This window comes from Biomphalaria glabrata, chromosome 1 (genome assembly GCF_947242115.1).
Source record: "Biomphalaria glabrata chromosome 1, xgBioGlab47.1, whole genome shotgun sequence".
NCBI lineage: Eukaryota > Metazoa > Mollusca > Gastropoda > Planorbidae > Biomphalaria > Biomphalaria glabrata.
In genome coordinates this window covers 8,940,443-8,966,335 of record NC_074711.1, presented here as the reverse complement: position 1 = coordinate 8,966,335, position 25,893 = coordinate 8,940,443, and the positions used below count along the sequence as shown (strand labels likewise).

General features: G+C 37.1%; 1 protein-coding gene across 2 annotated transcripts in view; it reads right to left on the bottom strand.

The window, feature by feature from the left end:
• Positions 1–25,893, bottom strand: part of LOC106066265 (5'-AMP-activated protein kinase subunit gamma-1-like) — a 236,018-nt gene that overhangs the window by 149,610 nt on the left and 60,515 nt on the right. Inside the window, exon 1 of one of the 2 annotated variants that reach the window (XM_056020610.1) lies at positions 18,619–19,160. The exons of the other annotated variant lie outside the window; for it this stretch is intronic. Coding sequence (XP_055876585.1) covers positions 18,619–18,819 — 201 coding nt within the window. The 5' untranslated portion in view covers positions 18,820–19,160. Of the gene's footprint in view, positions 1–18,618; positions 19,161–25,893 lie in introns of those variants that run through there. 2 annotated transcript variants of the gene reach the window in all.

Below are 25,893 nucleotides of genomic sequence, written 5' to 3'. Positions count from 1 at the left end.
TTTGCTGTGTTCAGTTAATCAAAATACAAAAATGGTTAGTTTGAATTAGCCTGAAACTGATTGAAACTTTAACTTTACCCTGTTGATTTTATATTTGTATTTCGGAAGAAACGAACCAATTAAAAAAAAAAAATAAGCCCAGCTTTTAAAAATTGTATGAAAATAAGCCAAGCTTTTAAAAGTTGTATGAAAATAAGCCCAGCTTTTAAGAGTTGTATGAAAATAAGCCCAGTTTTTAAGAGTTGTATGAAAATAAGCCCAGCTTTTAAAAGTTGTATGAAAATAAGCCCAGCTTTTAAGAGTTGTATGAAGTACCTCCATCCTCTAGTGTTGTTTGTAAACAGTTTTACCCGCTCAGTGTTTCCATATCTAGTCATTTTAGTCTATAGTTAGAAGACACTAAACAATCTCTACATAGCCATGCATATTTTAAATTACAATTCGTTGATTAAAAGAATTATTAATCAATAATTATTTATTAATTAAAAATGGAAACTGCACTAAGCATAGTGTATTAAGACATGGGCCTAGAAGTGTATAAAGACATGGGCCTACAAGTGTATAAAGACATGGGCCTACAAGTGTATAAAGACATGGGCCTACAAGTGTATAAAGACATGGGCCTACAACTGTTGTTTTTTTTTAGTCTAAAGAAATCCTGTTTGTAATGTTGTTTTTCTCTCATTTATATTTAATTTATAAATATCTAAGTATGACATTTTCTAACTTGCCTTATGCAGAACTTGTCATTCTATAGAAAGTCTAGGCAAAGTAGGACATCAAGAATCATTTCGTACTTTGCTAAAAAAAAAAATAAACAACAAAACGCCAGCAATTCTTATTCTTGCATCTCGCACTACAGGTAACATATATTTATAATATTTGCAGGTAACATATATATTTATAATATCGACAGTGATACGCAAATTAAGACCCGCGGGCCGCGGGTAATATATGTCTAGTATATTTTTTAAATGCACTGGCTTACTCAGACTTAAGTCCTTCCGTGCAGTTCAGCGCACAGGGCGGCGAGGTCTTTTAATACAAGTTAGTCATAGGGCGACTTTTACAGGCTCTTCTCGGCTGGTGCCCGGGATTTTAGGTCTTAAGAAGAGAAATAGCTTCAAAACAATACCCCCCCCCCCCAACCCAGAATCTCTGCAGAAAAATGAGTTGAAAAAAAAGAGTAAAGTCCCCCCCCCCCTTTTCAGGCCCTGCAGATGATGGAAAAGTCACCTGTCTCTGTAGCCCACGGTTAGCGAGGGTGCCATGTAGCCAGGACTACGACCAACCGTCTTTACATTTCCCCAACTTATGCAGGCATTCATTAGACTTGGGTGAACTCAGAAGCGCCCTAAAGATACCGAAATTAGAATTGCAGTCTTTCCCAGAATTCGAACCGGGGAACCTCCGGTTCGGAAGCCAAGTGCTTTACGACTGAAGTGCCACCGTGCCTCCTAATGCAGAGAAATAGTTTAAAAATCCCATGAATTTCTGTCATAGAAAAATGTGTTTGAAAAATGCCGCACACTCTTGGTTACAGAAGTCTAGCTATCATTAGGCTCTCGTTAGGAACTAACGTACTTTTGGTGGGCCAGTTTTCAGAGATATTAAAATATACTTCAACTGCTAGTGACTATTCCACTGATGATGGTCTAGATTTATACATCATAAGTATTACAGTTAAATTTATTATACAAATGGCTTTACATTTTTAATCAAATTAGACGGTCGGTCTGAACAAATCAATGTTGACATGAGTATTGCGTGACTGTCAGTCTGAACAAATAAAGGTTGACCTATTGGTATTGCGTGGCGGTCAGTCTGAGCAAATCAAGGTTGACCCGGGTATAGCGTGACGGTCAGTCTGAACAAATCAAGGTTGACCTGGATATAGCGTGACGGTCAGTCTGAACAAATCAAGGTTGACCTTGGTATTGCGTGACGGTCAGTCTGAACAAAGCAAAGATTGACCTGGGTATTGCGTGACGGTCAGTCTGAACAAATCAAGGTTGACCTGTTGGTATTGCGTGACGGTAAGTCTGAACAAATCAAGGTTGACTTGTGGCTATTGCGTAACGGTAAATCTGAACAAATCAAGGTTGACCTGTGGCTATTGCGTGAAGAACCTTGTCGAAACGTTGTTGAAAACTCTTTGGGAGTCTAAAACTAGATCTATTGTTTTTCGTAAGCAATCTACAACGTTTGAGAACCTCTCTGTTTCAAGCGGAGTCTATGTTCACTTCGTCTTCAAGTTTCCTTTTGGTTGGATGAAGCAACAAGGTCAAAATGGGAGTGATTTTTTTTAAATAGTAAAAACAGAAATAGTGCAAACAGAACACTGACTTGTAGAGAAGGGGAGGGAAGCCACTGTGTCTAAATATAGCAAGTTTAGGTTCCAAAGGAATGGATACGCATTCAAGCGTGACGTGAACGTCTTCACTGGTAAACATCTTGTAAGGGAAGAGAGAGAGAAATGAAAGAATAAAGAGAGACAGAGACAGCCAGACAGAAATTTAGAGAAAAAGAGAGAGACAGAGCTATAGAGTAAGAGAGAGAGAGAGAGAGAGAGAAACAGATACAGAGAAAGAGAGAGTGATAGAGAAAGAGAGAGAGATAGAGCTATAGAGAAAGAGTGAGAAAGACCTGAGATGAACTCCAATTGGTGGCAAGGCTGGAAGGATCAGTCCTCCCGTAGAGCCTTGGCGAGAAACTCTGCTGTTAGGCGTAGTGCCTTTAAGCTCTCATACAGGTCAAGTGACTCTGTAGACAAACTACCCCGCTGCGGACACTCTTGCAAGAGATGCGTCACTGTTTCCACCGACTCACCACGGTGTCGGCAACAGGAATAACATCAGCAATAGCAACAAAAATAACATCAGCAATAGCAACAGGAATAACATCAGCAATAGCAACAGGAATAACATCAGCAATAGCAACAAAAATAACATCAGCAATAGCAACAAAAATAACATCAGCAATAGCAACAAAAATAACATCAGCAATAGCAACAGGAATAACATCAGCAATAGCAACAGGAATAATATCAGCAATAGCAAACGCTATTAGCAAGAAACACAGCAGCAGGAACAACAAACAGATTGCATGCCAGGACAAGACTTCATGTACGCTTTAAAGTCAAGAATATTGATTGGTGAGACAGATGTCTTTATTTGTAAGCAGACATCCACTTCCCAGAATCTCCTCAAATGTCTGTAAACATCACATTAAAACCCTTCTCCCTATAAAGTGTGGTGTTGAACATCAAGACTCAAGTAGGAGAGGCACGCTATTTATAGCACAGGCATAAACTCTTCAAACACTGGTAGCATTGTGTCACGCTCAAAACAGATCGAACCTAGTTTGAATTTGTTGTTTTTGTGGTCAAGCATTGCATATAGGTCAGTCACTTCAGGAAAAATATCACAAGCTGGAATGATCTTTCTTTGTTAGAAGTCTGATCTGATCATATAAAAAGATTCTTGAGACCAGAGGCAAGAGGACGAATTGTAAATCTAACAGACGGGTTCAATGGACCTCATTCACCAATCGTAAACAAACAACATTTAGCCACGTGGCGCTCTATCTCTTCTATATAATTTACGATCTCATGATGGTTGTCACGTGAGTTTTTTTTTCGTTGTTTTATCAATAAGATCACGTGACTAAATGTTGTTTGTTTACGATTGGTGAATGAGGTCCATTCAGAGAGACTCAAAAGCCGAAATGTCAGAGTAGACCAGAGTACAGCTTCCATAGAAACCCAACTCACCTAGTTTAACATTCAATTTCACCAACGGACGTTTGAAAGGTCACTTCTGTTTTTAGTGAAAGAAAATAAAAGCTGGGACACTGTTAGAGTGACAGTCGAAGTTTGCTTTGATACGTTGCGTTTTAAAATTTTTGTAAAATACACAAAGAGAAAAAAAGATTGGATAAGGATTGCACACGTTGGACAGAAATTACACTGTGTGGGAAGAAATTGTACTGTGTGGGAAGAAATTGTACTGTGTGGGAAGAAATTCTACTGTGTGGGAAGAAATTACACTTTGTGGGAAGAAATTACACTTTGTGGGAAGAAATTACACTGTGTGGGAAGAAATTACACTTTGTGGGAAGAAATTACACTTTGTGGGAAGAAATTACACTTTGTGGGAAGAAATTACACTTTGTGGGAAGAAATTCTACTGTGTGGGAAGAAATTACACTTTGTGGGAAGAAATTACACTTTGTGGGAAGAAATTACACTTTGTGGGAAGAAATTACACTTTGTGGGAAGAAATTCTACTGTGTGGGAAGAAATTACACTTTGTGGGAAGAAATTACATTGTGTAGGAAGAAATTACAAAGTGTGAACAGGGATGACACTGTGTAGACAGGGATGACACTGTGTAGACAGGGATGACACTGTGTAGACAGGGATGACACTGTGTAGACAGGGATGACACTATGTAGACAGGGATGACACTGTGTGGAAAGGGATGACACTGTGTGGATAGTGCGTAGACTGACTGAGATCTTAAAGCCTTCATAGAATTGAAGTTGTTTCTCAACAGGACGCCTACATGACATTGTCGTTCTAGTAGACGGATTGAATTCAACGTTGTAGATGTTTTCCCTGGAACCCCATGGGCAAAGCCACAACCCCTGGGCAAAGCCACAACCCCTGGGCAAAGCCACAACCCCTGGGCAAAGCCACAACCCCTGGGCAAAGCCACAATCCTGGGCAAAGCCACAACCCCTGGGTAATGCCACAATCCTGGGCAAAGCCACAACCCCTGGGCAAAGCCACAACCCCTGGGCAAAGCCACAACCCCTGGGCAAAGCCACAACCCCTGGGCAAAGCCACAATCCTGGGCAAAGCCACAACCCCTGGGTAATGCCACAATCCTGGGCAAAGCCACAACCCCTGGGCAATGCCACAATCATGGGCAAAGCCACAACCCCTGGGCAATGCCACAACCCCTGGGCAATGCCACAATCCTGGGCAAAGCCACAATCCCTGGGTAATGCCACAACCCCTGGGCAATGCCACAATCCTGGGCAAAGCCACAACCCCTGGGTAATGCCACAATCCCAAATACTTGTGTTAAGAGATATTTGACTCCGCCAATGTGCCATCCATCAAAGTACCAGTCGTTTCGACGTCACCAGAAAGTATATTACCCCAAACCGGTTAGAACCACAAACTACCAAACAACGTGTTTTCTCTGTTCCGGGTCACTGGCTTTCGTGAATTGCATAACCGGATTTTGTGAACTGTGAAACTGTTCTGGTTCAACGAGCCTTGCATTTTGAATACATCTAAGCTTTATAACGACGAAAAAAAAAACTGGTATGCTGTATTATAGGACCAACTATAAACTCTGCGTTAAACTTCATCTTCTCCTTGACTAAAGAGCCAGCCCCCCCTTCCCCAGACGTAGCTTCACGTCTTTTCGTTTCTTTTAGTTTGTTGTTAAAGCACTATAATGAATTCAATTAGTCCAATGTTTTGAGGAGCTTAAGAAGATAAAAAAAAAATAATTAAATTAAATGATGTTAATATCTAGAAATGTTGATGCCTTTGCTGTGATACAAATACCAGTCATTTAAAAACAATCGTCTCTTTACTTAAATATAGTAAAGTCCCTTCTGCTACAGTATATGCAAAGCTCAACATACAAAAGTATCTCTATCTATCTATCTATCAATCTATCTATCTATCTATCTATCTATCTATCTATCTATCTATCTATCTATCTATCTATCTATCTATCTATCTATCTATCTAACTATATATATATCTATCTGTCTGTCTATCAATCTATCTATCTATCTATCTATGTATCTATGTATCTATCTATCTATCTATCTATCTATCTATCTATCTATCTATCTATCTATCTATCTATCTATCTGTCTGTCTATCAATCTATCTATCTATCTATCTATCTATCTATCTAACTTTTAAAATAAGTTAAGACGCTGACGTGTTCTACTTAAGGAGAGACAACCAATAAATTAAAGACTAAGAAATCGTGTATGAGTTGCTTCCCATCAATTATGAAAAACATCCATGAAGTAGACTTTCTATTTATTTGCTTCGGTCTAAAAATTTATAATTCTAGTTAATACAAGAGTGATGAACTATTATGCTTTGGAATAATAATTAAAAGTTATAAAAGTATAGATACTGTATAGCCCTAATCGCTTAAGTATTGAACTAGAGGTAAGATAGAATATAAAGTGCTTATAATTTATATTTCTTTATCATATTTATCAGCACAGTTTCATAATTCGAAAGTAAAGTTATTTTCTCAGAGATATCAATATTGATAAAAATTTATAATTTATATTTTTTATTTTATTGAGTTAACCTTATATGTACATTCTTTACAGGGGGGAAAAAAGCTTTAAAGGGAAGTAACTAAAATTGATTTGAAAAGGTTCACATTTTTATAAGTTATCTTTCTTTGTCATAAACTCGCCACATTAATTACGTTCAAGTCACAAGCCGCAGGGCTGACTATCTTACAGTTTTCTACAAGACTTGGCTTCAGCAATTAAATCCTTAGCCATTCTGGTATTGACATGTGTTTTGAAAGACTGGGGGTCATTCAGAATACAGAACTATCGCCATCAATGACGTGCCTTAACATTAAGGAATATTCCTTATAAATATTGTCTGAATGGGTAAATCACAGTAATTAAGATGTGGACAAGATAACCCAGCATAATGTACATGTATGGATTCCAACTTTTTTGTTTTAGTCAGAACTCCTTACTCCCCTACCACCTCGCCCCTCCCCCTCTCAAGAAAATGAAACGTAACGAATATTTATCAACAGTATCGAATTTACAAGTATTCGCATTATGCAATGAACATCCACAGACTAAGGACTTACACGTAACCAAAAGTGACCACATAACTAAATCTGGCCACATAAATAATGACGTCCACATGACTAAAGATGACCATGTAACTAAAGATGACCACATAAATAAAGAAGTTTACGAATAAACCAAAAAGTCTGCCTTATTTCGAGTAACGAGATGGTTTCAAAGTGATTACGGCTCCAATGTGGCGCTAACCCAGAACTAAGTAGACTATAAATAGAGTTGAAACATTTCCATTAAAACAATGAACATCATCAGATTATTACGTCTGTTGATGCCTGTCATTCTGTGGCTAGTACGACTCAAATGATGTAGGAGTGTTATAGTTTTCATTGTACAATTTAAAATAGCTTGAACAAACTTAATTCTGAGAACAAAACTAAATACAGGGTAACAATTACTAACGAGGTACACAGATTCAACTTGAAATGAGATTTCAAAACTAGTAATAATAATATGAAATGATATTTCAAGACATCTAACTCACTACAAAAATATGTCTTTACTCTTTTAAATCTTTGAGTTGTTTGCTGTTCAAATCTCACCCTTGACTACGTAACATAAATTATGACAGAAAAGCTTATGGTTTCATCACTTCACACGACCCAGAAACAAACACTCTCTTTCTTTATCGTTACCAAGGAAACAACACATGTACACCCTATAACAGTCATTCAAAACATTAATCTTAACAAGATGCTTTTTTGTTTAGCCACGATATAACAATACGGAATGTACATAACGTCAAGTCTATGTTGATGTCTGCTGACAGTGCAACTAGTACAAGAAGAAAACTATCTGGCTGGTATCTGTTAGTTCTTTTCCCAATGATAGGCTCGACTTACACATAGTCTGTGGACACTTACATGGTTCTCATTATTCATAGCTCAATATGGATGTTAAAAATGGCTTTTATTATGGATAACCAAATGCGAAGGCTAGCACCAGAAAGCCAGGACTGATCTCTGTTGATATTATATACAGTTATTTCATCAATTAAATCTTGATACACAGGATACGCAAATAAAAAGATGCAGCATTATGTTAAATATCTAGTTTGTTCTTTTTCACTTCACAGATTTTAAACGCACAACCTTTTTTTTTTGTACATTCAGTGTAGTGAACACGATTTCAGTTGAGTTTGTTAGTAATGTATTGGATTTTGTACCACATCTAAGTTGCACGCCTTTATCTACAATTTCTGCGTTGAATGGTGCATCGCGGTGTCAAATATTGTCATGAACGTGATGACGTCAAATAGAGACGTCTGCTTTCAATATTTCCAGTCGCCATTGTTGTAGTTGATTCTAGTTCTGTGCAGCACTAATTGTTGTAGCTTCACTGTTGTCTGAATTATAGGACGTTGCGGTTAAATAAAAGTATTCAACACATTTGATATCCATTGCTAATTATCACAATTAAAATTGTGCATTGAGATCATACAGTCTTTGGTCTCAGTCTTTACGGCCTTGATTATCTATATATAGATCTAATTCTTCTATTGATTGCCGCCTTCTGTTTCAAGTGCACTACGGTCAAAAGATAACACCGGCTGTCTCGGGTTGCTACGTTTACCGGTGACAACTGTAAAAGATCACTGATAAAATTTAACGTGAGATATTCTGATGATGCGGGAAGTGTTGATTCTGTTATTCACGGTGTAATTTCCTTTTTACTTGACATTTGTTGCTGAGAGAAATACAAGGAAACAAACATTGAGGGGCAGACTCATTAATTTGTACCTTGATAGCTTAGCGATTCATGGAGAAATAGAGAGCCCAAGAGTGGGAAGGACTGTGTGTACTACACACAAGCAAGGAGAAAAAGTTTTCATATTCAATTTATTTTCTTTGTTTTAAAAATTTGGAAAGTATCAATTGATATGAGAGGGAGAGAGAGAAAGAGAAGAGAGAGAGGGGAGAGAGAAAAAGAGGAGAGAGAAAGAGGAGGGAGAGTAGAGAGAAGAGAGAGAGAAAGAGAAGAGAGAGGAGAGAAAGAAGAGAGAGACGAGAAAGGAGAGAGGGAGAGAGAGAAAGAAGAGAGAGACGAGAAAGAAGAGAGAGACGAGAAATGAGAGAGAGGAGAGAGAGACGAGAAAGGAGAGAGGAGAGAGAGAGAAAGGAAAGAGAGGAGAGAGAGAGAAAGGAGAGAGAGAGGAAAGATAGGAGTGAGAGAAAGGAGAGAGAGGAGACAGAAAAAGGAAAGAGGAGAGAGGAGAAAGGAGAGAGAGAAGAGAAAGACAGAAGAGAGAAGAGAGAGAGAGGGGAAAAAGAGAGAGAAAGGAGAGAGAAAAAGGAAAGAGAGGAGAGAGAGGAGAAAGGAGAGAGAGAAGAGAAAGGAGAGAGAGGAGAGAAGAGAGAGAGAGAGAAAGGAGAAAGAGGAGAGAGAGAGAGGGGGAGAGAGAGAGAGAGAGAGAGAGAGAGTGAGAAAGAGAGAAAGAAAAAAAAAGAAAGGATATTCAAAGGGAAGAGAAGAAGAGATAGCTGTTTTATTCCTATTATGATCAAAACTTTAAAATACTACAGATTATATTGTTATCGTCAAACCAAAAAAAAAAAAAAAAGTCGATGCGTTGTGAAGTTTTAGGGATTTATGTTTTTAAATCTTGTTTTTACACATTTCGACAAAGGCTGTGAGATAACGTTACCTTTGAAGAGTACTTTATATAAAAATACTTAATTTAATTCAATGGTTATTTCTACGGCAATAGCTCAGCTCCTGTGCCGAAACGTGTGGCGCCATTCAGTGCACGGTTCAACACTGGCTATGGACAGTCGAGCAAGAAGAGAGTAGATTCTGGCCTTCGTGACAGGAGAAGCAGAAAAAGAGTTTGGTTCGATCCGCCTAGAATTGTACATGGGATCATTGCCAGGTCCAGCAAGTTAGGAAGCAGCGTAGTTTCTCTGTGTGGGTTGTCTGGTCAGGCAGGTGTCTGGGAAACTGTGGAAGGGTCGTCCCTGCGTCTGTGAGACACTCCTGTCCAAAGGTGAAGGCAAACGTTCTTGAAACAATACGAAGATAGTTAAATGGACTGTGAACTCTTGGTAGCTGTACTACAGGCGGCATAGGCGGAAACAGTAAACCTTGTAGGAAAGTGGAGACACAGGCGGCGACAGTGAACCCTGCAGGCCCAAGTTAGACCTGATAGCTAAGAATGACAATTATGTTTAGTGTGATTACCTCACCTCTTTTATCACAGGTAAAGAAATATCAATCGTCTGCTACCTTGACCCGTCGTTGAGTTTCTTCCATTAAGATTCGTTTATCATAATGGCAAATGTCTTCGATTCCGAAGATTAAGGATTTGTAACAGTACAATTAACATACAACCCAAGGTGCTGATTCGATACGTTAGTATTGATAATACTACAAAAGTTTTTCACTAATACACTTGGAGTCTAAGACTACGCTGTATTGTACATTGTTATACAGTACAGCTGTGACATATAAGAACAAGAGAATTAAAATAAAATAAAGGTTCCCTTTTCAGAAGTTCGATCTAAGGGTTCAGATGTGCTTAAAGCTCATGTGTTTCTATGATCGACGGTTGCTCCCCAAGCTATGTCAGTTACCTATTACAGTTGGGTGGACTCCGGGTCGTCTTTAAAATCCCCGAAGGTTCAAAATCACAGTCTTTACTGGGATTCGAACCCGAGACGCATCGGTTGGGTGGATAAAAAAGTAGAATGTATAAATAAAGAATTAAATCACACACACACACAACGTTTGACAAGAAAGCACACTTGTAGTTTTTCTTTAAATTGTAAAAAGAACAGAAGACACATTCTTTCAACATCTTTAAAATAAGATTCTCTAAGTGAAATGTTATGTCTGTACATCCTAGGTCGAACTCGGCAAATGAGTTCAAGACAGTCTTGAACTAAATGATAGAAGCCCCAGTTTTGAGACCTGAGCGTTTGAACAACAAGAACAGTAACCCCTTGTGATGTTCAGCTTAATTAATGACATAAAGAGTTGTCTGTTAGTTAGCCCGAGCTTCTGCAAGCGTCTTTATCACCCCAGGCCACCCTCATTCCCTGAAGAGCCTCTCACTAGCCATCAAAAAATAATAGGACAACACCGTGTTCCCATGACGTCATGCAGACACAGCGTCTAGCCCACCTGTACAACTCAATTAAGTCCAGTCTTCTTACCTAGACTATGTACTCAGTGGTTCTCATGTTTTGCACTCCCAATCAGGGAAAATGGAAGGTATTGTTTTATAAGCATTTTTTTTGTCTATTTATGGAATAGTCAATTATTAGCTTAAAATGATCACGCACAAGAAAGGTTTTGTGATAGAGCAAACTCAGGGTCTACACATTTGAGAATCCCTGAGCACTCCACATTTCTTTTCTTGAACAAACAGATTATCAAGTCTTTAAAAGTGGCGGACTTCTGTGTCCAACAGACTAAGGGATAGGTAAAGGTAAAAAATATACAAATATTATGGAATGATGAATACCTGGTCGCGTGGTTCGCGCTACAGAATGTCGTTCCCATGGCCCCGATTTCAAATCCTGCTCTCTTCAATCTCATGGGGTCCTGCAAGATGTTTGGGATGGGAGGTAATAATCTAATTCCTAAAGGAACATACGAAAGGGGGGGGGGTAGTCGAGGAGAAAAACCTTTTTGAACCATTCTAGCATAGTACGGTTCTCATTTGTTGAAAAGGTACATTGTAACGTTAATTGATATTCGAATGAAAGACAGAACAAGAAAGCAAAATCAAAATGCTTAAAACCGGCCTTCATGACAACTTCAGACCGGCCTTCAAGACAACTTCAGACCAGCCTTCAAGACAACTTCAGACCGGCCTTCAAGACAACTTCAGATCGGCCTTCAAGACAACTTCAGACCGGCCTTCAAGACAACTTCAGACCGGCCTTCAAGACAACTTCAGATCGGCCTTCAAGACAACTTCAGACCGGCCTTCAAGACAACTTCAGACCGGCCTTCAAGACAACTTCAGACCGGCCTTAAAGATTAATTAGAGTAAACGAATCATTAAGCCTTGTCAGAAGTATTTCCTCTTTGAGTGGAAAAAAACATCTGGGGAGAAGCGAGACAAGTGCTTATATGTATTAGTATATCCAGTAAAGGTGAAAAAAAAGTGACATAAGTGACATTGACAAGTACTAAAACAAAGATAAATTGACACTTGAAACGTAGTACAGAGAAATGATAATGCAATTACATAAGTCATAAAGATTTCGTGTGAAATTACAGAACTAAAGCGTGGGCTGCATACTGGGTGTGGATTCTTAGTGACCTCTAACGAAACAGATATCGAATTAATTTTTTTTTTTTAAACATTTATCTTTGCAAGACAGAATAGGAATCAAACCTTTACTCTCGGGTGATTACACTTTATAACGAAACGTTTAATTAGTAAATTCAAAAAGCACAAAACAACATATTGTAAAGAGAATTTAGGTTTAGCCCCAAATTCTGTTGTTTTCAGTTTCATACGTGTTAGTTAGTCCTGTGTATTTGTTTTTTTTATTAACTTTATTATGGAACGATTAATCTTGATCACAATAGCAGCCATTGTTTTCTTTATGGAAGAGCTATATGAACAAGGTAGGCCACTGGCAAGTTTGTATTGTGGGAATTAACAAAGAGAAACTGAAAGCCAATTACGTAACCCCAGGTCCCAGACATAAAGAAATCTTTGTGGACTGTTGAAAATAATATCATACAAAGTAATTACAGTGAATAGCGTCCTAAACCAAGAACATAACCAAAATGTCACGTGTTAGGCACTTCCGTGCTGTGTATTATGCAGATATTTAAATGTTATTTAACCTTGGTTAGGCCAATAATAGAATATGCATCCTCCGTTTGGGACCCCTCAACTCATGAAAACATTAAGAAACTGGAACAGACACAAAATAGAGCAGTGAGATTCATAACAAACGAATATTCACCTTTGACTAGAGTAACACCTTTAGTAAAATCACTAAATTTAGAAAGACTTCAGGGCAAAAGACTCAAAAAGTAAAGTAGCAATTATACATAAAACACTGAACCATAATCCTCAAATACAAAAACAAAATTTAATAAAATACTTTGACTTGGTAGAATTGAAGTCATTGGTTAATATGCATGAAGTAACGTCTGTATTATATAAGATAAGATAAGTTGAGACGAGGTAATACTCAAATCACGAAATCTACAAACACAAGTGAAAGACTGACAAGATAAGTTAGTCGACAGCTGATTGAGAATGTCGAATAAGTTTAATAATAACAAAGGGAAACGTCGAATGTCGTCAAGCTAAATCTCTACGTCCATAAAAAAAAGCTGCCTTTCTCTAAAGATGTCAAAAGTAATCTGTTTACATTTCGCTATTCTACCTCAAATCCTAGTCTAGTTTAAACAAGCCGAGTCATTGTCTTTAAGTCAAATCGTCACCTATTTACGAAAGAAATAACTAATTCCTAATCGTGACATAACACACTACATGCAGCTATTGATATCAGAGAACAAGACAAAACAAAAGCCATCAAAAGCAGAAGATACAGATCTAGATTATTTCTAGATCTACTTCAGATTCGTCTACATGGGGACACATCCTTAAATAACCAACTTTTGTGTGTGTGTGTGTGTGTGTGTGTGTGTGTGACCAGTGTACGTAATACAGAAGTAGTGATAAGGGAAGAAGTATTTTAATAGACCAAGTACTTCGCTTTTTCCGTACATGTTGTTTTAGCTTCCATTACATCGCCTCCACATTTCTTTGTATTGCTTTCTCTTTTTTCTCTCTGACTGGATTTTATTGCTCAAAGTACGCAAACGGGGGATCAAATCAAAGAACAGATTACAGTGATGAGCTGTTGGTATAAAACTCTCTAATAGAGTCATTTTACTATATACAGAGACATTTCTCGAGGACATTTTAGGTCTCGAACTCGTCATAAAGTAATCCAATTACGCCCGGTACATGGACAATGTCATTAAATGTCACCAATGTCGTAAGTGCCTAATTAAGACATGGGTAAAGTGTCAAGTGTCTTTTTGTCAAATGGTTACATATTCATTTAAATTATAAGTTAAATAATCACAACAGTCTAGGTTGTTGTTTTTTTTTTCGTATTATTTCAAAACTTCCTGTTGTTTCTTAATTTTAATTAACTTAAACGGACCTCATTCACCAATCGTAAACAAAGAACATTTAGTCACGTGATAATATTGATAAAATAAAGAAAAAAAACTGTCACGTGATAGCCAATGTGTATTAAAAAGTAGATCGTAATTTGTATAGAAGAGATAGAGAATCCCGTGGCTAAATGTTGTTTGTTTTCGAATGGTGAATGAGGTGCATTGTTAAACTTCCCTTTCGTTTGTTAGGCACAGGTTTAAACAGATCTAAATATGGATTTGAATACACGCTCATAAATAATGGCATTGATTTTTGGTCAAGATTGTACACACCTATATCTACATTTAGTTTGAGCAAGACTTATTCTCACCCGTAATGTTCCCCTCCCAGACCATTAGGTATATACTTGCAGATGATTCATGTTCATGTTTTTGTGGCTCACGGTTAACGAGGGTGTCATGTGAGCAGCACAACGACCATGACTTTTCCTCAACTAATGTCAGGTGGGTGGACTCAGAAAGCACTAAGTTTCGCGAAATTAAAAATCCCAATGTTCACCTGATTCGAACCCGGGACCCTCCGCCATTCCACTCAGTCATCTCGCCTCCCCCTTTATATCACGCTTTCCAGCATTTGTTGCTGTTCTCATTTTCAAAATCTAACTCAGTCGCCATCATAATGTCAACATCTTCCTTCGCTGTCAAAAAAAAAAAAAGAAATTAAAATAGCACCGAGGCGATACTAGATCCATCTCCAATGTCCCAAACGGAATATAGAGACTAGGCTGCAATGGCTGCTACGTTACAGGCTACATGCTCTATACTGCTACACATCCCCCCCCCCTAAAACAACATTTATTTTATGTGGAGTATACATAAAATTTTTTGTTTTTAATTTTCTGAAACTTAACATTTCTACTATCTGTTATTGAAGATTTAAACATCATGTCTGTTAACCTAATATTTGGCTGTAGATGATTAAAGAAATAATTAATTCCACTATCATTGAGGCCAACCAGATTCTCAAAGTACATTACAATACACATTATTTTCTAAGGAATTTATTAACAACTTAATTTCAGACATAGATCTATCATATTATTTTTATTTTTCATATTGTCAAATACATTACAGATATTTGTACGGATATTTCCTTTTGTTTGAAATATTGTCAGATACATTACAGATATTTGTACGGATATTTCCTTTTGTTTGAAATATTGTCAGATCTACTTTTGTCAAGATGTCGCTATATCCGACAGGCACATTTATTGTTCCAAATGCAAGGACAAATTTGTACAAATATTTATTCTTCCATAGTGCTATTGGGACATGGAATGGGTTGCCTGTACCAGCCATGAAAAACCAACGACTTGGCAGGGATTAAATCATTGATTAACATACATGACTAGGTTGACCTGCCGACACCCGAATGACCTAATCATCTTCTTTTTCAAAGCAACATCTGCATTTTAAAAGAGGTCGTTTCATCAAAAATGTAACATTGCATATCTAAAACAAGCGAAACTTCACAATAATCTTCCAGTGAACAGAGCGTGTCCTTGACACGCCCCTGCGCCTTGTCATATCTCTCCGAGGGCGGTGTTCCCCCCACTGTCAAATATGTCCGGCTACTATAAATGTCAGGCACACTGTCTCAACATTTAATGAAGGCAAACTTGTCTTAAAGGTCACGACGCCCGTTACATAGCCTTATAAAAGACCAGCATACCCCCCCGCCCCCTTTCTTTCATTATGTATACAGAACCGCTAGTTTGTACAGAATTAGGTCCTAAACTACAGAGTAGGATGTTTAGAAATGTAAAAAAGGTTTTATTGTAACCATTTTAAATTCGGGAGTTTTTAACAATGGGGGTGGGAGTACTGCCCAGTTACAGTCAAATCCGGTTAATTGGATTACCGAAATTTAACCTATTATACGACTGAATTAGATCAATGGGTCCAGATGTTATTAGGACCAAGGCTATAGAGTCGACATTTGGTTCGATTGGAAGCATCCGACAATATAATTTATGTGTATCATTATTATGAAAATCCTCGTTGAAACTAATAGGCAGTCTTAACATGCCAAGAAAATATTTCTATAGAAATTAGAAATAGTATTAGCCTTGGCACTCGATTTGGGATAGAGACTGCAGTACATCTTTCGAAGCAAAATAATAATAATAATAATAATAATAATTGTACAGTCTAGTTCTTCATCACTGACGCCAGTCTATGAATAATATTCAAACACATTAGCAGGTTACGTTTTCTTTCCAGACAAAAACAAATTCACTAAACATATGTCTTACATAGATATGCAAAGTTTGTGTTTCAATTAATACGTAATATAATGTGTGTTATAGTTTTTGTTTGGTAAATCCTCCGTAAATATCCCCACAAAATAAACTGGCCCAATATTGTAATGATCAGGGATCAAGAGAAGAATATTAAGTCAACAACATTACAATAACATTTAAAAAAAGGTTTACACGAAAATTTAATTTTGGCTCGGGGTTAGACATGAGTACTTTGTTTAGTCTACTAGGTCTCTTAGATCTACCACAAAGAAGTATTGTTGTTGCGGCAATGTTTTCCGACATTCGTCTCTAAAGAAAGGTCCGACAATTAGATCAAAGGCGGGAGATTTACAAGCGGACTTTCCGGAGCTCGTTACATTTTCAAACGGAAAGTTATGAGCTGGTCTGGTCCGGTCTGGGTTTTGTTTTAAACAGTGTTCTTCCAAACCAGTTGTCGCAGTGGAGTAGCTAGGAATTAGACATCATTTAGGGTCAAGGAAGGCTTGACCTCTTTGGTGGCCATTCGCGTTTTGCGTAATATTTAATATTTAATGTAAAAACACTCATTTGGGGGACCCCTCTGTTGGCGGTTTGGGGGGGGGATTATTTAATTCTCCCCCTCTCTCCCCCACCCGAGCTACGCCTCTGGTCTGTCGCTCCAGACATGGAAGATAGAAAGAACAGAGAACCAAAGATAAAACAATCTACACACCAGGCAGAGAGATAAAGTGGTTCAGATAGAAACTTGTCGACACAAGGATTATTCAATGAATTTGTTAAAATAGGAATATGAAAATACAGACAGAAGATTGTTATCACATTTAGAGTCCAGTGTGTCGACATATCAGAAGTGTACTTCAAAACATTTTGTACAATTATTAGTTCAATAGTTATCAATCTTACTAGTAAACGTTTGATAAATAAGTAACCACTGCTATAAACATTAGACATAATGGTAGGGGGGCTAACCCAAATTATAAAACAAGCAAAATATAAAAAATACTGTACAAAAAAAATATTTAAGGGGAATATCCACACACCACTGCTGTATTTTTTAATACTGCAAGGTTCAACTCCCCTTTTTCTATATGAAACATAATTTATTGATTATCATTTATTGATAGACTAACTGGTTAATTTTTGGTTGATAATTATGTTATCATCGACTTTGAATAATTTTACAAAATCAAGAAGTTGATCCGAGAATTAGAAATAGGAGAATGAAACGTGTACAGACTTTGTACTAGACAGACTTTGTACTAGACAGACAGAGTTAATATAAGCTTTGTGTACAAAGAAAGTACTCTACTAGCACTACACCTCTATAACTGTGAAGTTCTGTTTGATGAACACTATGATTACAAGTTAGCACTTAAAGTGTATGTTTAGTTTATGTACTGGGATGCAGCCGACCTTTGACCCAAACTAAAATGATTTCATCGCCACGGTGTGATCTTGACCCCCTTCTCCTACCCTCACCCCTCCCTCATCAAACTTAGCGAGTCATGTTGCTGTCGATACAGACACATAATGTTCATTCCTTGCACAATGTCTTGTTTCTAACTAAGTATACATTGGTGTCATAGACGTGACTAAAAAAATATTTCACTAATATTGCTTTTTCCTCACAAACAGTGGCGTAGATAGGAATTTCGGGGGCCCGGGGAAGCTTGACCTCTTTAGGGGCCCCTGCATTTTGACATTCGACATCATGACATGAGATAATAGCGTAATATTTAATGTAAAAACACATTTCGGACCATCATCTAGGGGCCCCTCTCAAGTGAAGCCCGGGGAGATTCGGACCCCCACCCTAGCTACGCCACTGCTCACAGACTTACCATTGGAGATGGTTAATAATATTCGAGGCATGTTTCAGCAAGAGTGGGAATGACTAAACGTTAGTTCTCTAAACTATATTTATTTCTTTAATGAACAAGTGGAAGTAACAAGATGTAAGCCCCAAGATCCGTTTCATCAAGTAATTAGATGTGTTCATTAGAGACACGCGTTGATTTAATTGTAGAACGTCATCAGGCAATCGGTTAACGACCCGGCCGCAAGCTAATGACAAAATGTATAGATGATCAAAGAGAAGTGTTATGTCCCTTGTTATTCACCATTTCTATTTAAGCAGGAACAAAAAAAGTTGATTAATTCATACTTGCTAGCACATAGGTAAAACATATACACGTCATGTATTAGAAATAGAAAAAAAAGATCTGCATGTCCTTTTCTTTTTCAATTATTCAATGACATTTTCGGATAATTCAAACGTGAGTACACGTGTATTAAATACTGCTCAACTCACTAATCAAAAACTGAAACTTACCTCTGACTTGACGCTCTTTACACTTTTCTTGCCCCCTGGCCTGGGGGACACCGACCTTGACCGATGGTCATCACTGTGGTCGGTGACGATGCACGTGAAGATCGGGGGTGTGGACAGGCGAGACTTCACGTCGCCCGGTACCCCGACCTGCGACACCAGGGTGCGGACAGCGCCGGACTCCTGCTTCCGCTTTTGGTTCATTGTCGTCAACAAATATCTTCGTGAAGCACACTATTTGGACGGACAGATGAAAAGACTTGTGAGGGTTACTTCCACAGATGTGCAATGCAATGGCTGTTTTAGACCTGACAAATGGCACACCCAGGGCGTCACAGAAAAATAAGTTTATTTCCAATTCAGAACATTGAATTCCGATACATGAAGTAAGGCACGGTTAATGACACCTGAAGTAATCCAAAGTTAATGACACCTGAAGTAATCCAAGTCTAGGAAAAATACGAAGTCACTGAAGTGTAACAGGATAAACCACAAATCAGAAAGATTCGAATCTCTGTGGCCGATCTAATATCTACAGTGCACTACTGAAACGGTCATTTAAAAACAATTATTATCACAACTAGTCTTTGATAACACTAAATATTATTTCATTTACAAACTTTATTAATTATTTTAATAAGAATTAGTGATAGATATAAAAACTTTAATAACTTAAAAAAAAAAAGATTCCTATTTACACTAGAAACAAAAAACCTATTTGTATAACCTTTTTGCACCCGAATGACAACAAAACACAATAATATAAAGCCTTCAGGGTAGATCTAGATATATATTATTATTTCGTAACGCCAAAAGGAAACACACGCAGATTGAAAAAAAAAAAAAACGCACGATTTTCAAATTAATTTTTTTTCCCTATAAAGAAATTCAGATCAATGAAAACTTGATCTCACAGCATACGCTAACACACACTGACACACACACACTGTGAAACTGTTGAAAGAAGAAGATGAGCTTGAAGCACAAACACACACACACTGTATGAAACTGTTGAAGGAGCTGACGAGCTAGAACGTAATAACGAAAACGGACATAGAACAAGTCAGCATCTCTCCGTAACTCGGGGAAAAAGGAGATGAGATTTCGGAGAGTGACGCGAGGCTCGGGCTTTGTTCGAGATAGCACACCTTCATTACACACTGTTACACACCCATCTACCGGTATAGGAGCTGAGACAATAGGAGATATCGAAGACGAGACAGTGGTAGCTGTCAGGGTTAATAAAGACTATATAGATTGTCGTACGCCGAAAAAAAAAAAAAAGGGGGAGATCACACATCTAGCCAAATTTTTTTTTTACTCGATTATATCCCTTGTCAATGTATCTTGTCACCGGTAATAAATTACAGAGGCTAGAGAAGAAGGCAAAGCCGTAGCGTGTAGCGGTCGGCGGTCATCGTACAAACATGTAGGCAATAGGAAACTGTGTGAATGACAGATTACAACCTGACTTGTGGTGTCGGTTAGATTGAGGAGGAAAACAACAGGGAGGATATGTGTATAATTGAGAAAAAAAGAGAGAGAGGGACAGAGGGAGATGGGCAGAGAGAGATAGAGAGGAAGACAGAGAAAGGCAAAGAGAGAGAGAGAGATTGAACGAAAGAGAGAGCGTAAAAATTTCGAATACAAATAAAGATCGATCATAGAAAGAGAAAGGCAGAGAGAGAGAGAGAGAGAGAGAGAGAGAGAGAGAGAGAGATGGGCAGAGAGAGTGGCAGAAAGAGAGAGAAGGCAGAGAGATGAAAAGCAGAGAGAGAGACGCAGATAGCGAGAGAGGAAGCGAGAGAGGCTGATGAGAGAGAGAGAGATAGAGAGAGTTAGAGCGTAAAAGTAACGAATAGAAATGATGATCGAGCAAAGAAAGAAAACATCTATAGATGAACGTCGAAATGTCCCCTTGCAAATGTCAAGCTACTATCTCAGTCCTGTAGAAGATATAGGACAGAAACACACACTCACAAAAAACCCACAAAGATTATACGCCAAACTATACAATACCATATATGTAAATGTAGAGAAAGAATAAATTTAGTTGCAATACAAAAAAAACACGGTTATACGAGGAACCTATTTTATTTATAACTAGCCAGAAATAACCCGCTGCCCGAGGGTCTTAACTTGCGTATTGCTGATATTGCTGATATAGTCACTGATATAGTGCAATAGAAACAATTAAAAGAAAATAATAATGTACGCCAGGACGTCTAAATTCACAGATATAAAGAAAAAATTTATGTAAAAACGCTTTTGAAACACACACTTGAAGATTAATTTTATTAAATAATGAAGTCAATAGACTATATCTTGTAATTTTCACGTGTCAAAGTAAAAAAAAAAAAAAAAAAAAACTATCTTTTTAAAGTGTAGTTCTTAAATTAGATATAGCTCTAGATCATTTCGATCTTCTCTCATGTAGGCCTAAACATGGCCTAGATCCATGAAATACTAATACTTTCATACTTTCTTTTGACAGCCATCCGGTTTTTCATCCACTAATTTTGATGACGTAATCTTTTTTTTTACATTGAACTTTACTCTCCAACACTTAGGACCTAAAAAGTGGAATCCCGCTCCTTACTGGACTCAAAGAATATGAGAGTATTATGAAATTAGAACAAAAACTGTAACCATCCATCAGCCAATGTCCAATATCCACCAGAGCTGGATAAAATAAATAATCCATTGGTCTTAGATCGTAAATATGGATTAATGTGTTCCCGAGTCTCCAGTCCATAGAGAAGAAGTAGTGGAACTATTAGGGGCAAGACAATATATGACACAAGACTGTCAGGACATCGCATGATATTAACCCCTGCCTAGTTCTAGATAATCGAGATTAATGAAGAAATAGAGAGAGAAAGAGGGAGAGAGTGAAAGAGAAACAAAGAAAGAAAAAAGGGGGAGTAAATGAAAGTGAAAGAAAGAGAGAAAGAGAAAGAGAGAAAAAGAGAGGGAGAAAGAACGAGAGAGAAGGAAATAAAGAAACAAAGAGAAAGAAAGAAAGAGCGAGAGAACGAAAGAGAAAGAGAGAAAAAGAGAGGGAGAAAGAACGAGAGAGAGAAGGAAATGAAGGGACAAAGAGAAAGAGAGAAAGAAAGAAAGAGCGAGAGAGAGAGAGAGAGAAAGAGAAAGAGGAAAAACGAGAGAGAGAGAGAGAGAGAGAGCTAGGAAAGGTCCAAAGACTTAATCGCCTACGGTTGTGATCTGTCATCCGATGACATCTAAGAAATATCCCTGAACTAAACAATGGACCAACAAGGTCAGATTATTATTTCACTGTGTCGATCTAATACTAGGGAGGGGGAGAGAACGGAGGCTAGAAAACAACTGTAGAGATCGCTTTGATACACTGATTAGAATCCAAAACGTGTGACAGAGAGAGAGAGAGAGAGAGAAAATGAGAGTATCTTAAAATCAAGTTAATCTTAGTCATTTCAGATATCGTGGCGGAGAACATTACTATTATTCCAGACTCGGAATGAAATATAAAAAATCAAAACGACAAATTATGCAAATACAGGGAACTAAAAAGAGTCAAGATTTTGTGATTTCATTATGACAAAAGAGATACAAGACGCCGACGACGAATAGAAACAGACATTGACCTATTTGTAGGTCTGGCAATCAAATCATTAAAGCTGATCTAAATTTTTCGCATGTAAATTATGAGTGAGTCTGGTGTGAATATATTTTAGGGTTTTCTATAATTACAATGTTTTGCTTGGTGTAATGGCACAAATTGTAAAACAAATTTCCTTCCGGATAATAATGATTATTATTATTTTAGTATTACACAACACAACTTCTGTGACTATTTGTCACTTTTGACAATATTAATTTGAACATCGATCAAATACAAACATATAACAGTCAATGATCATTTCTTTTGACTATGGATAGACCAACATGAAATTATAAAACCATAACTTTATAGTCAGAAATAAAAAATTTCCACATTGTTTAACGAATTAAATAAACAATTCTATATGAAATAGAACTGATGCATAACTATACAGCATTCAAATATAAGTAGCGCATATTCATTAAGGATTTGTTTAGTTACCATGTTAAGTTTACAAGATCTACTGGGGAAAAAGAGAGTAATAGCCTTCGTGGTACACAGTAATCTAAACGTGTAGACTGAACACAATCAGTAACTTAAAGCAGTGTATCCCAAACCTTTGACCTCTGTGTACCCCCTTTATAATTTTTGTAATGGTAAGTACACCTCGTCCCCCCCCCCTTTTTTTTTCCAACCACACTTTAATTTATTAACAGAACAAAATAAATGGGTATTTAAAAAATAAGCATAATTAATGAGGTGCAATGCGTACCCCCCTCCAAAGTCTTCCCGCACCCATGGGGGGGGGGGGGGGGTACGCGTACCCCTCTTTGGGAAACACTGACATATACGGAACATCTTCCAAGAGTCCAGAATCAGGCCATCCTTATTTGCATCTTTATGAGCTGAGACACAAGGCCAAGACCAGACACTACTGTCTCACAAGATACTGTTACGATTGCTTTTTTGTTTTGTTTCGCGCCTGTAGCCAATTAAAACTACTACAGGGGAAAGATATTCAAATTAGTTCGCACTTAGTTCTCAGTTTCTCTTAGGATGCAAGATATTTTCAGAAGCTTAAACTACTTTGGTTAGGATGAAAAGGAATTTTAGAATTAGTGAAATTTGCATTCAGCAAAACATTGTTCAGTAGCTGCTGCTGTAGTATTCAATTTTCTCTACCTCCTATATGTTTTTTTCCACGTGGATCTATCTAGTGCCTGTCTCATTTACACAATAAACTAACAGCATGTGTTTCTGATTATTAAAGACATAACCCAGGTGACCAGAACTACTTGTTTTGATCGGATTTACAATTTAAATTAAGTTCCTTTTCCACCATTATTTCCTTTGTATTTTCACTATTTTCATTTCGAAACAAAATTCCACAGCGTCCTTGACAAAAACATTAATATGTCTGCAAAATCTTCTATTCCTTATGTTGTGAATTTTTTGGAGTAGGGTCCCTTGATGACCCACATTACAGGTTAAGATGGGAAAATGGTGGGTGCGGATACTTAAAATTGGAGAGGAGAGAGGATAGGGCTCTGGTCTACGAGACGTCAAGATGTTGACCTTGATTATTAACCGACACGAAAGCGAGTCTCAGGTTTGGAGGGCATATAGAAAAAAAACCACCCAAGATTGTGTAGCTACTCTTAGGATTTGAGTTTTAATAGTCTCCCGTGACGGACATTTCTCTCAGATGATGATCTTACAACTTCCGCTTCAAGAACTAGCATCATGGGAAGATGGAAGCCATTCTCATGTTTCATAAATTGAATAAAATAAAAGTTTAGGATTTGTTCTTTTTTTTTTATTTCATTAAAAATCATAACTTTTTATTCCAAAGTTTATTTTTTTTAATATTTTGGTATGGCTCATAAAAAAACAAATGTGCGTTAAAATTGTGATAATGAAATCGAAAATTCAATTACAAATACTTTTTAAATGAAATATAATTGTAGAAATTTGAAAATTGAATTCATTGTAAGCGGATCAAAACTATCAATTATACGCAATCTTACAGTGATTTATCAATGTAATAACCAGCTCTGGAGTTAGCACAGGTAACTTTATAAATATGATTACATATGCCGGTATATATATATAATATATATATATAATCAAAATGTTACCCTTTGCTAGCCAAAACAACGGACCAATAGAGGCTACCTAGGAGTATTTGTGAAATACTAACTCCCATTACATTTTGTTCGTTACTGGACTGTTTGAATTCACTACTCAAATCAATCTATTTTTTTATTCATCGATAGATTTACGTTTTCAAGTTTAATCATGCACAGTACTAAACGTTTGACGATGTTCATGAGTTCACAGAAACTCAGAGACGGCCCCAACAGATCCGCTGTTTGGTAAAACGGTTTCGATTTCCGTATATTCAGCAGCACAATCAACTGATATGAACTACGAGTAATCACAAACATACTGCCTTCTACATGCACCCATTCGCCTATAATCTAAATACTAATTAGTTTTAGTGGATCAAAATTATTTTATATGGAAGACGGAAGAAAAACTAAAAGTTGAAGAAAAGGGACAAACCGCTAGAACTGACTAAACCCACAAACCATGATGATATGATGCTGATGCAATTAAGTATTTAGAAGCCAAAAGTGTCGGTGTTTTCCTTAGCGTCACATTACCGTCTTAAAGTCAGTTAAGAAAACAAACAAGTCACGTGACTTTCTCGCATGTCAAGCGGAGGGTTTATTCTTCAATAAATTGTGTGCCTTTGAAATCTCTAACAATTAGCCCAGCGGTAAATTGTTTCTCCAAAATGTAGAATGTGTTTTTAAGTTATTTCAAAGAATTGCGTTTGAAGTGATTTCCAATATAATTCTGTTTAGATTATCTTCAAACACATTTGTATCTATAGACTATCTTTACACAATAATTGTCTTTGGCTGTAATTGTACCCTACCAAATACATTTTGGGAACATCTTATAATCAGAACTATGTTATATTTGCTGCATCTAATTCGAAAATAATATGTCTATATCTAATTTAATATGTACATGCTGATTAAGGCCTAAGGAGGAATATCTATTGTCTTTAATGAACAAAAAAATGACCACATAAAAGTCTTAGACACTAAGTTATAAATAGTGCAATGAATAAAAAAAAATCAAAAGATTTGACTGCGCGTCATTTTTTTATGTAATTCAATTGCAAAGTATAAAAAAATATTTTTTGAAGCCGCAAGCTACATTTTATTCCCATGTGTTAACTAATCCTCCATCCAATTAACATTTGTAGCCAGGATGTGCTCTTGCCTTGAAAGTTGTTGTTTTTTTGTTTTATTTTTGCATACAAAGATCGAATACATTCACAATGAGATCGATTACATTCATATTGTAATCGAATACATGCAAAATAGAAATTAGCAAAAGACATTAGAAGCCGCACGTTCTGGTGTCAATCAAAATGTTAAATGGTCGTAGTGGTTAACAAACGTTTATTTCACTTACAAACTGTTTCTAAACAAACAAAAGGTTAATGAATGCAAATGAACTCTTGTTTAGGTCAACAAAAACATAACCTATTTATTTTGTTTTATTTTTTGTGAAAAAGCTCCCTCGCCAAGGGGCATAACTCAGTCTATTGAAATTACATTGACAAAACTTTACAGGAATTCCGTACAAGGGTGCGCGGTCTTAATTTTACAAACTGT